This window comes from Camellia sinensis, chromosome 13 (assembly GCF_055761805.1).
Source record: "Camellia sinensis isolate YWXY chromosome 13, ASM5576180v1, whole genome shotgun sequence".
In the NCBI taxonomy this organism is placed as follows: Eukaryota; Viridiplantae; Streptophyta; class Magnoliopsida; order Ericales; family Theaceae; genus Camellia; species Camellia sinensis.
Window position 1 is genome coordinate 72,796,752 of NC_138973.1, and position 16,486 is coordinate 72,813,237.

The following is a 16,486-nucleotide window of genomic DNA, read 5'->3' on the forward strand; positions in this document are numbered from 1 at the left end:
AAAAATAAAATAAAAATAAAAACTCTCCCTTTGATGAATATATCATGACAAAATTGGAGATAACATTCAAATATTTTTTTACAAAATTTAAATTTAATAAAAAAAAAGAAAATGAAGTACTGAAAATCCTTTAAAACATTATTAATAATTTAATCTGTGAGATTTTGCTTTTAAATTATTGATGCCAATAAAATTTGTTTATTTATTTTGGCCAATGGTTGTGCAATTGATTATGGTTCAAATTCTTTCCCGTCCACATACAATAATACTGTTTGAATTCGTAGTGTCTACCATAAATTTTATTTCGATAATTTAAATCGTTCAATATATAAGTCTTATTGGGTATTTTATATGTATAAAAGTTATATTAATCAAATATCAACCGACCTTTAATTAAAATATATTTTTATCAATAATTTATTTTTAAAGTTATATTTTTTAATATAATAAATAACTAATAATATTTGATTAATATAATTTTCTATAAAATAAAATATTCAATTAATAGTAAATATTAAACAATTCGAATTCGAATTATTAGATTCGAATTATTAAATCCAAGCCCACAGCCCCAACAGTCGGGCTGTAGAGAATTGATTATTACGGGTGTGCTTTGGTGGGAAGAACAACAAAATAGGAAAATAAAAAAAAATAGAAAAAAGGGTTTTGTGTCGGTAGAAATTGGAAATCAGAGGGTTGATGAGCTGAGTTTACACTGATCAGGATCTTTTATATGTATCTGTCTGTATATCTTCTCTATATCCATCTTTATATACTCGAATCTCATCAGTCTCTGTCTCTCTCGATTCACACCTCTCATTCCCAGATTACACGATCTTCATTCAGCTCATCACCACATTAAACCCACTTAATAATATATGTGTGTGTGTATTTGTGCATATAGGATTTGGGTTTGTGTGCTTTCGATCGAATCGAGTTCGACTGTGTCTCTTGAGTTGTTCGAGGTCCGAGACAGTTCATTTGGGTTTTGTGTATCTGGGCATTTTATTGTTTGTTCTGAGACTTCTGATTTGACTAGCACAGAGACTTTTGTTTATGGGTTGACTGTTTCTTCGTCAGGTTCTGAACCGTGTTGACTCGGTAAATGGAGGCTTTCGAGTTCCAGAGAAGCCTCTTCGGGATTCAAAACTTCATGTTCTGAGCTAAGACTCAGATTTGAACAGTTCGATGGTATGCTTGTTTGTATTACTACCTCATTCCTTGATTTTGTAAGCATTTGATTCATTTTTTGTATCAAATAATTAGCTATTACTTCTATCTATTTACAAATTATATTGGTCTATATGCATATTTGATTTGTGGGTTTGTATTTTTTTTTTTTTTTGAGAGCAATTCAAACATGGGTTTTACTATATCATTAAGTGTTTTCATGAGATGATTTGGATTTGGTTCAGGAATAATAATTGCTATCACAAGAAATTTTAAATGGGTCTTCAAAGAGGAGCTTAACTGGATTGGCATGTGAATCTGGGTTTGATTGTTGGTTATCTCTGGTGAGAAGTTTCCAGACTCATTGGTGTTTTCTTCCAAATTCTGATATTGGGATGGGTTGTCGGTGCTCTAAACTCACTGCATGTTGTTGGGTTTCGGAACAAAACGGGCCAATTCATGAGGCACCGAAAGTTGGTATGTTAAAAAAATTGAACTTTTTTGTTTTACATTTTGGTGATAAGGAGGACCGTTTTTGTATTTGTTTGGCAGAAAATGAGGAGAAGAGTGAGGTTGATGGTTTGCCCACGTTTCGTGAATACACTATTGAACAACTTAGGATAGCTACATCTGGATTTGCAGTAGAAAACATAGTTTCTGAACATGGGGAAAAGGCTCCAAATGTGGTTTATAAAGGGAAATTGGAGAATCAAAGTCGTATTGCCGTTAAACGCTTCAATAGATCTGCTTGGCCTGATGCTCGGCAGTTCTTGGTAAGTATGAGCTAACTAATGAAGTTATCCTTTGCATTTTCATGTATCAATGTTGTTTTTAGATTCATGAAGTTTTTTGCTGTTATAACTGATTACTTTTGGGTTTGGTTGCAACTCAAAAACATATCAAGAGACAGTTTCTACTCTACCCAAGTGATTGCAAAGTCCCTAATAACAGTTTCTTTTAGTTATTTCTCATACTTATGCGACATTCAACATAGTACATATCAAACTAATTGTAATTGGTTGAATGGCAATTTGGAGTCCTTGAAAGAGGTGCGTCACGGGAAATGCCTACCTTTGACAGGTTCAATGCTCATAATTTAGTCTGCCGTGAGCATTGTCTGAACATTAATGACCATTTATGCATTTGGTGCCTTATATTATCTTTTCCTATGTTACCAGAAAATGCTTAATAGCCTAGCGAATTGCGTATTGGTACATAGTACATTTTCGTTCTGAAATAGTAAATTTTGTGATCCCGATCCCAAATTTTTTTCCCCAATATGTCCTTAAATGTTACCTTAGAAGGAAAAAATTCAAATATAATGAACCAAAATTTGAGGTGAGTTAAGTTTTGATAAGACAAAAAATCAAAAAATGGGTCATAATGCTCATAGAAAATATTACATTTTATTAGATATCTAATAGTTAAAAAAAAATTACTTTAGAAGTACCTTAAATTTTTAAGTATAATATATACAAGTCTACCTTTATTGTACCACATTTTAGAACATGTGGCGTATCACGTTCCCGTTTCACGTACTGGAACGATCCACGTTCCTGGTAACATAGGTCTTTCCTGCTAAAAACAATGAGTAATGTTGCAAACATTGTGCTTTCAAAGCTCATCATGTTGTGCTTGCACTTGACTTGAACTGTTAATGGTTTCTAACTTGGATATGATCCTTCTAGTTACAATAGAAGTTTGAGTTTATATATTACTAAGCTTTGAATTCATCACCATTAATTCTTTAGGAAGAAGCAAGATCTGTTGGTCAACTCAGGAACCATAGATTAGCAAATCTACTTGGTTGTTGCTGTGAAGGTGATGAGAGATTACTTATTGCAGAATTCATGCCCAACGAGACACTTGCAAAACACCTATTCCATTGTAAGTTTATTTTCTATATAACTTATTTTGTCATCATTGCATGTCATTGAATAGTTTTCCAACATATGTTGGAGTTTGCAAGTTATATCATGAAATTGAGACTAGAAATTATGGTTGATTACAGTTAAGCACAATTGCTTTCAGTTTATTAAGCAGCTACTGACGGTGTGTATGTGATGTTTATACTTGTTTAATTATCTATTACGGAACATAGGGCCCTTGTTTCCCACACTCCATTAGACAATTGAATTTTCTCTATTTTACCATTGATCTAGTGACAGGAGCACTAATATTTTTATGACTGTGAAAAGAAAACATTTCCTTCTTCACTTCGAGGGACTCTTGTATGTGTTCTTTCCTAACCTCCCTCTATCTATATGTTTTATTTCTTTGATCCCTTTCATCAATAAATTGTTGGTTTAGTCAGTCACATCAAATAATTTAGTAATACTACACACTGGTCTGTGCCATTATTCTCTCCCCCCCCCCCCCTCTCTCTCTCTCACAGAGTTTCAAAGAAAGTCTAGTGGGTTGCCTTTTTTGGGTTTCCTGTTCCATAACTCAAGCTCAAGTTTAGTAGTTTTAATCTTTTATCTTATTTCTCTCGTATTTGCACACTCAAGTCTTAAATTTGCCTCTCTATTTGATCCAATTCTTTTTAATGATTTGGTTTCATTTTAGGGGTTGTTTGGGATGATCTAAATAAGTGCATTTTTTGACTTTTTATGAAATATGGGTTGGGTTTGGGTTGGGTTTGAAGTGATGTGTTAGAGAGGTGATGTGACTTAAATAAGATGATGTGACTTAAATAGGATAGTGACTTTTTGACTTTTTGTCTTTTTTCAATCATGCCAAACTTGGCCTTAGTTAGTTATCCCTCATATGCAATGTAGGTACTTATCCTAATAGACTATTAAAATTTATTTATGTGTTGACTCAGGGGAAACACAGCCTATGAAGTGGGCAATGCGTTTAAGGGTAGCTTTATATCTTGCACAAGCTCTAGAATACTGTACGAGCAAAGGGCGTGCCCTTTATCATGATCTTAATGCTTACAGAGTAGTTTTTGATGATGTAAGTATGCTATTATTTTCCACTGCTATCATCCTTTTTTGCTGGTGGTCAGGATGGAATTTATTTACTTCTTTGCTATATCTTGTTATATCACAGGATGGCAATCCTAGACTGTCATGCTTTGGTTTAATGAAGAACAGTAGAGATGGAAAAAGTTATAGCACGAACCTTGCATTCACCCCTCCAGAGTATCTGAGGACTGGTATTAACTGTCTATGTTTAATCATTTTCAGTCTTTCTAATTTTTTTTGGACATTTGTGTAAGTTTTACCTTTGAATTTGAATCCTCACTTGCCAACTTTTAAGGGTTTTGCATTTGCTAATCTTCTTGTTTACTGTGGGTTCTGCGTACTGCCATGTTTTTTTTTCTTTCCTTAGCTATTTTATGGTAATGATTAATAAACTTGTTGACCATCATTTTTTAAGCCAAATTCATTCTCTGGATGTACACCTCCAGTCCAGACTCTGGCCAAGTCTGTTTGAAAACTTGTTTCTTATTCTTTTTGGCTTGATACGTGAAGATAAAAGAACAAACTCTTTAGTACCTTCTTTCCTTTGTTAAATCTGCTTCTGCCACATTCATCACCAGGCTCAATCTAATTGTTTGACATTTTAACTGTCTCTCTTATATATGAGGTCAAGTGCAATATTCTCGAGTCAACCAACTGATTGATGTCACATGAGCTTTTGAACTGAAACACTCCATACATGTGACAGTTATTTAAAAAAAAAAAAAGATTGTGCTCTGGGTTATTCTTTTTTATTTTCTTTTATTGTCATAAAAATGTTCCCTCTCATCTTGAGAATATTAAACTGGGAACTATGCTCCATCCCTTGCATAAAGACTTGGCCAAAATGAATATATAAATTTGGGATGCTTTATAGAACAAGATAAATATAGTAAGCAAAATAGTCATGATCATGGTTATCAGAATCCCGATCCGGATCTTACGATCCTACGATCTTACGATTCATTTGAGTACAATCGATCCAGATCGTGTAAAAAACTCTTTATAGGTAGGATCTTTCGATCCTGGTAATGGGATCTTATAGGATCGTAGAATCTCGATCCGAATACGATCCTATCCGATCCAATTTACAAGCCTTGTTTTGTATTGTATGACATATTTTATTGTAAATTTTATGTTTGTTGTCTAAATACCAATTTATGTGGTCAAAACAAATAATAAAAATTAAGTAGTATTGAATCAAATAGACTAAAAAAAACAAACTAGGAAACAAACATTCAAATATTGTGATAATTTAAGAAAATTAAATAGTCGAAAAAACAAACTTAGCTTTTGCGGAGTCTAAGGAGGGTAAAATGATTGCAACTTTATCCCAATTTTTGGAGAGATTATTTTTGTGACTTGAATCCGCTCCACCAAGGATGCTAACGACAAACCTTATCATTCGACTAAGCTACTCTTTTGAGTTCTTAATCTATTTTCATATCCAACTTTGTTAAATATTTTTTCTTTATTTTTTATGCATTAATGTAGATTGTAAAGTATTTTGTTATAGAATTATTCTTCTTCTGCACCTTCTTTTTTGATGAAATACAAAACTTTTACCATCGAGTTTTCTATTGTATAATATTATATGTACATTTTACATGGAGTATTGTATTTTTCACAATATCTTCACTTCTTTTTAATAGAATATAGCCTCATTTTGTGTATACTTTATAAGAAATATTTATTTAAATTAAATTATTATGTAATTTGTTTTTTTGGGTAGGATCTTACGATTCTCGACCCGATTCTACGATCCGATCCTATAAACACCTCTAACGATCCAACGTAGGATCCCGATTTAACAACCTTGGTCATGATCACCTAGCATAACTGGAAACCCTCATACATAAATGTTTTTGTAACCATAAAATGCTAAATGAACCATATCCTTTATGGTGACATAATTAAGGCTACACAATATGATATGACATGTTGCGCTGGGCTCCTGCTAAAGGCAAGCTCTAGGGATGACAAGCTGTATGTAGCCTTACCCCATTTATTGAGAGGCTGTTTCCGTGTTGCAATCCTTATTGTTGGGTCAAGCCTCTCTTTCATTTTTATGGCAATACCAAATTACCAATGTTCTAATCAGCCTGCTATTACAATGAATAATTGAAACTAACATAATTTGCACAATGACACAGTTGGACACTTAATATAGCCATGACAGCAGGCTGGCTGGATAAAAGGGCTATCATGATCTGTCACATTGTTATATCTCTTTATAGCAAGTTCAAATGCTCAATTTAGTTGGTTCATTCTTGATTTTTCCACAGAGAAAAATAGACTCTTTTTTTCTCATCTTGTTTTTCTTCTTTTCTTCATTGTTGATGTGCATGTATATTAGCCATCTCCTCTTTGTTGGAGGAAATTGGCATCACAATGTGAACTTAGCCTTACTCATATGGATGAGGTGAGACTAACCAAACACTCCCCTGCGTCCCTCTCTCCCTACAAAGATCATGGCGCGAAGGCTTTGTCTGACTAACTATGGCCTTGTTTGGGAAGTTGGCTATTTTAGTTGTTTTTTGGCTATTTTAGTTTATTTGATGATTGTGAAAGAAAAAATGAATGATTATGGGTTGGATGTGACGTTTTGTCTTATTGGCTATTTTAGCCTATTTTGTCTTTTAGTGAGGTATTTTAGCTCAGCGTTCTTCCCAAACACCCCCTGTAGAAGCTTTTTGTCATCTGTGGGAACTTGTGTGATTCTTGCTGCTGTAGCTTAAATGTGTAATGTAACGTTCTTTTCATAATCATTTTTCTGTTGATTTTGAAGTGTTAATTGATTTAGGCTTCTATTCTTTCTTGTAGGCAGAGTGACATCTGAAAGTGTTATTTATAGCTTCGGCACCCTTTTGCTTGACCTTCTCAGTGGAAAGCACATTCCTCCAAGCCATGTAAGTCTGATCCTTTCTTGGTTCTTCTTTATTCCACAAATTTAATGAACCCTTTAGTTGTTTACTTGTGCTATCCTAGTGTGATATGGTTGAGAGGGTGCCAGCTAGCTATTTGGTGGTTATAGCTGTGTGTGTTTTGTAGCCCACACCTATGAAGCTAAAAGAGTATATATAAATAATTTTGAAGAAGGAAGGAAGAAAGAAAGAAAGAAGTGAAGTAGTGGTGAAAAATGTTAAGCCATCTCAAACTACTCAAACTTGTTCTTGTTGTCTTAATACGCAGTAATATGAAGTTACCAATTTTTGCAACATTAAAATTCAATTCCAGATTTTGTGTGGGAACTGCAGAGCCATTTAAATCTGTGTTTTCTGGTTCATTGTTGTATTGTATCTCTTGCATAGACTCAAACTATCTTGCCAAGCTTCTTGCAGTTTTCATAATTGTCATCACTCTTTATTGTAATTTAGGTTTCTCAAGTCAGTCTTTTCATTATTGTCACCATCAAGAAATGATATACCAAATGTCAAACTTGGGAAACCTTTTATATTTTTATATAGAAGAAATATGTTTAGTGAAAAGCCAGGAGATGCTTTCACCTTTTATGGATAACCTTATTTGAGAAGACTTGTACATATGAGCATCCTCTTTCAGGTTTTATTTTGATTTGAGGACATAGTTCTAATCAGTTGTTTATTTCTGTCATTAGCTGTACATATGTCCTAGCAAGGTTTGTGGTATTTCTTTTGAGAATTTTCTTAGGTTGCATTTGGATTTATGGATTTCGAATGAATAGATTTGGCATCCGCATCATTTATTCAAGTAGTATATGTAATAATTCAATGTAGTATTTTATTTCTAGATTTCAAGAATGAATTTGAGAGCTTGATGGATTTGAAATAACTTGGTGAATTATAGTCTTTTGAAGTCCTTTCATGAATATTTTACTTGTACAAGGATTTAAAAAAATACATCTTTTCTCTCTACTCATTTTTACACTTAAAATTTTGAGAAATACCATGTTACATTCAAATCCCTTCATTTCAAATCCACTCATCCAAATGGAACCTTATACTTCATTTCATATACTTTTGCAACTAATATTTCATTGAATAATTTATGTCAGGCCCTTGACCTTATACGGGACAGGAATATTCAGATGCTAACAGATTCTTGCTTGGAAGGCCAATTTTCTAATGATGAAGGAACTGAGTTGGTCCGTTTAGCTTCGAGATGCTTACAATATGAGCCAAGAGAGCGGCCAAATTCAAAGTCATTAGTTGCTGCTTTGATTCCTCTTCAGAAGGAAACTGAGGTTGATTGTTTTTTATAGTGGTAGAGCATACCGTTAAATCTTGTATCTTACTTTTCTATGTGCTTCCTACAGTGTCTTGCAAAACTCAAACTTGATTTGCTAAGAGCATTCTTTTGAAATTTCCAGGCTATCCCTTCATAACCTATTCATGCTTCTTCAATTGCCGTAATGACATTAAGTTAACATGCATAATTCTGTGGGGAAACAAAAGGGAGCTTAATTCTGTCTACTTGTACATTCTTATCTGGTTTTATTTAACTGCATGATAATAACATGGCATGGCACACACTGTTGGACATAATACAATTCCTGCTGAATGCTATTCGTTGTTAATGGAAGCATCTTGATTATTCTTGAATTTTTTGTGCTTTTTTAATCCATGTGCCACCACCACCACCACCACCACTGGCCAAATATGCGGAAATAATGGGTTGAAGAAGAATTCTCATTTTCTCTTGTTGCTTAGATGGGCTAAACGAGTTCATGGAAATTAGAGAAATAATATAAAGGGAACTGTTGTCAATTCCGATTTGAGTTCATTCTAGGTTAGACAGTGATTAAGATAATGTCATTAGAGAGCAATTTTTCCAATAAAGGCAGTAAGAAAGTTATCATATGTTTCTCTTGATGGAAGTCTATAAGACGGATAGGTGCTTGTTAGAAAACATAGATTTCTTCTTCGTAGTAGTTGGCTAAAAGTTATTGTAAGATTATATTAACTTTTTTTGGAAGTTGTATAATATGAATGTGGAATTGATCCCAACAGAATACTGGTTTGTTCAAGGGCTAGAATTAACTCTTAGGTTTATAAAAGAAAAGATTGTTTCATTACTTTATGGAAGTTTGAATGATTTTGAGGTTGCAGCTGGAATATAATTTTCTGATTTCTTGCTTTTCTTTCTTTACTTCTTAAATAGCTTCCCTACTGGCTGTTTTGTTTAATTTCTATGCAGTAAACTTGCTTTTAAAACATCAAAACTGCTCTTATTTCTTCTAAAAAAACCTTTTATTTCCCAAATACTTTCTCCAAATATTCTTGAAATCTGTTTTATTTTATGTTCGAGACCTGATCCTGCTTATTTATGGTGCTGAAGTTTGGGAACGAAACTACAGGGCTATCACCTGTCCCACATTAGCCTGGCAACTCATTTGAATAAAAAAGGTCGCACCAGAAAGATGCTGAAAACCATTCTTGAAGCTTAAAAGAACAAAATTCTAATTTTGTTTGGAGAACAACAACAGACAGTAAAACCTTCACTGTATGAACCCTGATTTCTACTGGGAAGTAGACTTTGATGTATTTCACAGCCTTGAGAGATTTTTTGAAGGAGTCATATCTAAACATGAGTGGGTTTAGGAGTTCTGCAGTGATGAATCTGGTATGAGTTCATATCATATGAGGGGTTGAATTTAAGAAATTCTTAAGGGAGATATTGAGAGGAAATACTTGTGTTCTTTTGTGTGTGTACACTGTTTTGGGGATTACATGAAAGTACCTTTTCATTCTAATTAGTGCTAACAGTTCATAAACACACGACTCATGAGTAGCTTTGGGATATGTGCCTGTGTACTTGCATATTTGTTCATAAGGTCCCATTGAAAAAATCGGAGTAACCTTATAGTTTATTGTAAATAAAATAGATTGCTTTCTAGTAAATTGGCTTTGCAGTGGGTAGAAAGTTGATAGCACATTGTTTTGCAGGTTCCTTCTCATGTATTAATGGGTATACCTCATGGTGCCACAGCTTTTTCTCTATCCCCGCTTGGTGAAGCTTGCGTAAGAATGGATATGACTGCCATGCACGAGATCTTAGAAAAGATTGGGTATAAAGATGATGAGGGAGCAGCAACTGAGGTTTGTTTCTGATATGTGTTTGAAAAACTTGTCAACTGATATACAAATGCATATTAACTTGTGTATTTTATTTTGTTACCTTAACTATCTCCAAAGTAGGTCCTGCATTGACGCATGGATATTATAAGTGAGGTGGAGTGGATAGGATATGGCTCACGAAGTTTTTAAAATGTTCTTGCTTAGTTATGTTATTTGCATGCTAAAATGAATGTTTAAGCTAGATCTTTGATCATCAATAGTAAACTGAACTGTGAAATCTAGTAATTTTTAAAAGTCATTGGAATGTTGGAGGGTGATGGAAAGCATTGCATTCAGTTATCAGTGTATACAAAACTCTATTTTGGGTTCCCTTCAACAAGAGGTCATTGTCGCAATCCTTGATGCTACAATGTTCACAAATCGTGGAAGGCTATGTGACACAGAACCATGAAGTGCATGACTCCTATGTTTACTGCAGTGGCATGAGTTTTGGTAGTAGTCTTTGATTCAATTTGCTTCCGTTTTTTAAGGTTTGAGGAATAGAAATTAGGCCATATGATGTCATGATGTTGATGAGATCTGTAAAAGAAGATTTTGTTTTATTTTTATTATTTTTTTAATGGTTTTTATGGTGTATAAATAGGTCTTGTAATAAAACAGTGAATTTACATTCTTGAGATAGAATCATAGTAAATATGCAAAAAGAACCTTGAGCCCCATGTCCCACCCACACAAAACAATAAATGCATTGATGCATGAGCAGTCGTGTACGACTTTTTTTCCCCAATGATCTTGGGGCTTAATAAACCATTTTTGCACCCTCCAAAATGTCCATGCCACTCATATTTCTTTGTTTCCAGCAACCTTGTCTTTACCATAGATGAATGGTTATTCCTACCCTTAGCGTCAGGGTTTGCAAGTTACTAAATGGACATTATTTGTCCCATTTTCATATGAGATTTCTTCTTGTCTCATTACCAAGGTTGTTCAAATCGGGATCCTACGGTGGATCGTTGGATGTGTTTATAGGATCGGATCGTAGAATCGGATCAAGAATCGTAAGATCCTACCAAAAAAGACAAATTACATAATAATTTAATTTAAATAAACATTTCTTAAAAAGTTTACACAAAATGAGCCTGTATTCTATTAAAAATAAGTGAAGATATTGTGAAAAATATAATACTCCATGTAAAATGTACATATAATATTATACAATAGAAAATTCGATGGTAAAAGTTTTGTATTTCTTAAAAAAAGAAGCTGAAGAAGAAGAATTTTATGACAAAATACTTTACAATATACAATAATGCATAAAAAGTGAAGAAAAAATATTTAACAAAGTTGGATATGAAAATAGATTAACTCAAAAGATCCGCTTAACCGAATGATAAGGTTTGTCGTTAGCATCCCTGGTGGAGCGGATTCAAGTCACAAAATAATCTCTCAAAAAATTGGGATAAATTTGCAATCATCTTACCATCCTTAGACTCCACTAAAGCTAAGTTTGTTTTTCCGGCTAGTCAATTTTCTTAAATTACCGCAATATTTGAATGTTTGTTTCTTAGTTTGTTTTTCTTAGTCTATTTGATTCAATATTACTTAATTTTTATTATTTATTTTGATCATATAAATTGGTATTTAGACAACAAATATAAAATTTACAATAAAATATGTTATACAATACAAAACAAGGCTTGTAAATTGGATTGGATAGGATCGGATTCGGATTGGGATTCCACGATCCTATAAGATCCTATTACCAGGATCAAAAGATTCTACCTATAAGGAATTTTTTACACAATCCGGATCGATTGTACTCAAATGGATCATAGGATCGTAAGATCCGGATCAGGATTCTGATAACCATGCTCATTACTGGTGTGTTTTCTTTTACTATTTTGATGAAGCTGAATTCGAAGTTGTCATATATATGCACACAAACACAATATATACATGCATGTATTAGCACTTGCACATAAATGAATTCTTTCTATTCGTGCTCAGTACACACAAACACATTATCACCTGCTTAACACTGCTGCTTTACTTGCTTACAGCTTTCATTCCAGATGTGGACTAACCAGATGCAGGAGACATTGAACTCTAAGAAAAAGGGTGATGTTGCTTTCAGGCATAAAGACTTCAGAGCTGCAGTTGAATGTTACACACAGGTTAAAAATGTTTACCACTGTTCTTTGAATTCGCTTGCACTTTGACCTCCAATTTGTTGTCTGCCATTGGCTACCGCATTCCTTGTCAACCTGGCTTTGCATATCTATCATACTGGTATTCTTGGGCGAGGTTGAATGTAGAATTCTGTTTTAGTTTAGTTGCACATAAGATGCCCTTCTTATCTTTCAATATTTTCCATTTTCTTCCTGAACATTGGTTGTTAATAAGACACTAGTGGCTTGGGAACAAGGGGGACAAAGGATGGAAAAAAGGGGAAAGGGGGTGGGGGTGTCAAAAGCAGAAAATACGGACCACCAAAAACAGATTAAAGTTAACTATCAAATGTGTTGTTACTTCTCAAAGCTTGGTCTTTTTCAACTGTGCGTGCTGCTATGTCACAATGTTTTGCGTACTAGCACTCCATTTGGATCGAGTGATTTGGTGAGAAATATTAAGAGAGAGAGAGAGGGAGAGAGAGTTCTTTTCTCATGTTTAGTGTACAAGTTAGGGAGAAACAATGAGAATCGGTGAGAATGAGGATTCTCCTATTTTATAGGTTTAATTTATCACCAAAAGTGGTGAGATTTGGTGAGAAACAAGTTGATTGTGCGTTGTATTTTTCATAATACCAACATTGCCCTATTTTGGGAAGTGGGTTATAATCCACTTCCCAGATTATAACCCACTTCCTCTCTCACAAAAAAGCTGCTTATAAGCAGCTTTTCACAAAAAAATTGATTATAACCATCTTCCCAAAATAGCCCTAAACAGAGGAGAAAAAAAATTCCACCCATATCCCTATTTCACATACTTTGCCTTTTTACTCATCCAAACATGAAAGTGAGACAACAGATTTTTTTTTTCTTTTCTCACCTAGATGAGAGAGCGCAACCATTTCTTTTCTTTTCTCATCCAACAATCCAAATGGAGGGCGACATCCATTTTTGGGAAAACATGTATACTCTTGAAGGTTCTGAAGTCTATGATTTTTTGCTGTTCTGCATTTAAGAATGTTTTCATCTTCAAGCTAATTGTTTGCTTTGTTTACAGTTTATTGATGTTGGAACCATGGTCTCCCCAACAGTTTTTGCTCGCCGTAGCCTATCGTATCTCATGAATGATATGCCACTGGAAGCGCTGAATGATGCAGTGCAAGCACAAGTAATATCCCCTGTTTGGCACATTGCATCATATCTACAAGCTGCTAGTCTTTTTGCTTTGGGAAGGGAGAATGAGGCACAAATTGCAGTCAAAGAGGGTTCAATACTTGAAGAAAAGAGGAACGCGACTTCCTGACAACGGAGAAGAGGTGGCCTGGCCTACTGTCTTTTATTCTTTACTGAATTGTTCCTTTTTTCTGAAGATGATCATTGCACATCAAAGGCAAGCTTCTTGGCTTTGAAGCAAAACTCATGGTCAGAGAAATTTGGATCGTAATGGACACAGAGTCTCGGTCCTCTGCTTGCGCAATTGGTTGGTTTTGTTGTCATGTTGAATCATTCTTTTGCAACATTATTGGATAGGTTGGCTTGGTCAGTTTATTAGGGCATATGCATCCCTTAGTGTTTATGACAATTCTGCCCCTGCTGACAGTTTAGCTGACCTCTTTCCAGTAACATACAACTTTGGGAATAATTCAGATACCATTGGATCAGATTATTTTCATAGAGGAATATCAACTGTTGAGTTCCATGCCTTGGGGGTGTAGAAGTAATTGTTGCCATGCTGTAATTTGTGTACAGTACTCTATTGCTTTCTGCTGATGTGAAATTGATGCTTTTGTATGCTGTTGCCTTCTGTTTATGCTTTTCTGTCCGGTGGGGATATGCGGTTTAGTTTGGTTTGATTTAAATATAATTGACACTTTCTATTTTTTATTTTGCGTTTGTTCATGAATATCCGTCGCGGTGGTTATGAAACACACCAAAATAAACATGAAATCTTATATGTTCTTGCCTCCTCTCTTTTGCTAAAATGGAATGACTTGGGATTCATTCAACTTGTTATCTCAATGATCTTATGTGCAACTTTCATTTCATTTCCAGGTAATACCGGACAACCATACGAAGTTTTTAGAAATAGACACCAAACATGGGAATAGAGTTTTAGATATGAAACAGTAATAGGGTCCCTTCTCTTCCGTCTCCCATAACACTAATCAGTGAACTCTACAATAAAATGCATGTGTAGTACATTTGCTCAAAAGGGTGAGTGGAAAAAAAGAAAATGAAAAATGAATGGTTTATGAAAAATCAAAAAATAATGGTTAACAAAAGGAAAAAAAGAAGAAGAAATAGAGTGGTTTATAAAAAGGGAAAAACAGTGGTTTGTATAAAAGGGAAAATCTAAAAAATTGAAATAGTAGTAAAGGGCCCAACCGGGTTCGAACCGGTGACCTCTTGATCTGCAGTCAAATGCTCTACCACTGAGCTATGGACCCTTTGATGGAGAGGATTTTAGAAAAATTATAATTAATATTAAACATAAACGAAAATTAAACATCACTAACCCATTTAATATGAATCATATGACTTGAAAAAAAACACTCCTTCCTAGAATTAAAATGTATGATGAAAATTGAAATATATTGTGACATACAATGTCATAGTAATACCGATGACATGTATCATCAATTAACAATAAATTTACACGTAGAGCATGAACTCATTTTTTAAATATAAACTACCTTGCTACACACAAATGGGAGGATAAATGACTAGAAATTATTAGATGGTGATAGTGATGATATGGTAATAGTGTTGCATTAATTTTTTTTTCCCATGATATACCGAGCATTTTTTTAATTCAAAATAAATATTTTTCGGGAGATAACATATGATATGAGTGGAAGTTTCAAATATAAAATTACAAATTAGTAGAAAACTTAATAATGAAAATTTTAAACTTTTGCATGTATATGTGATAATTGTTTTAAATTACCACTAGATGTTCGTCGCCCCAATATTTTTTAACATAAAATATTTTTTATGCTTTTTAAAATTTTTTTAATTTTTTTTTTTTTTAATATTTGGTGATGATGGTGTAGAGGCGACAGTTATGGGGCGGCGAAAGTGGAGGTGGTGGGGTGGAAACGGTGGCGGTGGCGGTGGTTGTGGTTGTGGTGATCTAGCATGGGTAAAATTTTAGTTCATAAAATATATTTTACTTTTTAAAAGTAAAAAATATTTTCTGTCAAAATAGACTTATTTTCCGTTGACTGTAAAAAATATTTTTCATTAACTTTTATTTTCTATTATACTAATACTAAATGTTAAAAAAAAAAAAAAACATTTTCTAATGCAAACAAATGGAGTGTAAACAAATTTTGTGGATAATCATCCTACCATTATGTTCAATCTACTCCAATTTTATAAGTTAAAATATAAATTTCAAACGCTTTAAAAAAAAACCTAATTAATTGAGTTTAATTGTATTTTATGATCCAAACACTCGCAAAAAAGAATGATACAACATTACAAATGAAATTATATAAATGAATGCAATTCAATTCTATTTTTATTTCAGTGAACTAAGCATAACATCAGAAATTTTGATGAAAAATATTCAAAAGTGCAATCAATTCAGTGGCATTACAACAATTGAATTAAAATCAAGAGACAATTTGCTAGTATAATTCATCTTTTTAAGGGAGCCAATTGTACTTTTAAGCATCTTTCAGATTGCAAATAATCAAAAGCGCTGATCTTTCACCCCAAATCACAAGGTGGACAATAGTATAGCCACATTCTACGCTATGATTGTAAGAAAATCAAAACGAATTACACTAATTGTCCTTATAGTTTAGGTCTTGTGTTATTTTGATTTCTGATTTTTTAATTGTGATACATTCGATGTTGAATTTTGAATCTTGTTACAAATAAAGACAATTGTAGATACCATTGCTCAATTTTAAAAGCAAAGTTGTTTATTTAAAAAAATATAAACTAATTTGATAAAAATAAATATCAATAAAATATTTTTGAATTTTTAAAATTTATTTCTACCCACTAAACATAAAATTATGTAAAATTGACAAATTTTTTAGAAATTTATTTATTTATTTTACTAAATTTATTTTTATTATGTGTTTCGATGATGATCATATAATGGGTGACT

The 16,486-nt window shown here is 33.3% G+C and overlaps 1 protein-coding gene and 1 non-coding gene across 8 annotated transcripts; one reads left to right on the plus strand and one right to left on the minus strand.

Annotated features, from left to right (window-relative positions):
- The first annotated feature begins 536 nt into the window (after positions 1–536).
- On the plus strand, positions 537–14,154 carry BSK7 (kinase with tetratricopeptide repeat domain-containing protein). 7 transcript variants are annotated; one of them, XM_082902516.1, is made up of 12 exons: positions 537–965; positions 1,081–1,191; positions 1,416–1,647; positions 1,723–1,943; positions 2,922–3,057; positions 3,998–4,131; positions 4,228–4,333; positions 6,963–7,048; positions 8,173–8,361; positions 10,064–10,216; positions 12,256–12,369; positions 13,421–14,154. In XM_082902516.1, exons 3-12 carry the CDS (start codon positions 1,566–1,568, stop codon positions 13,664–13,666), a joined length of 1,467 nt encoding a protein of 488 aa, XP_082758642.1. In that variant the 5' UTR covers positions 537–965; positions 1,081–1,191; positions 1,416–1,565; the 3' UTR covers positions 13,667–14,154. The 7 variants fall into 7 exon arrangements, with proteins under 7 accessions (XP_082758642.1, XP_028088430.2, XP_082758643.1 ...); XM_082902517.1 differs by having other exon boundaries at positions 551–741; XM_082902519.1 differs by having other exon boundaries at positions 580–965; positions 1,081–1,229.
- Positions 14,155–14,738: 584 nt separating this feature from the next.
- On the minus strand, positions 14,739–14,810 carry TRNAC-GCA (transfer RNA cysteine (anticodon GCA)). Its single transcript has one exon. It is a non-coding gene; the product is annotated as a tRNA-Cys (tRNA).
- Between the last annotated feature and the right edge of the window lie 1,676 nt (positions 14,811–16,486).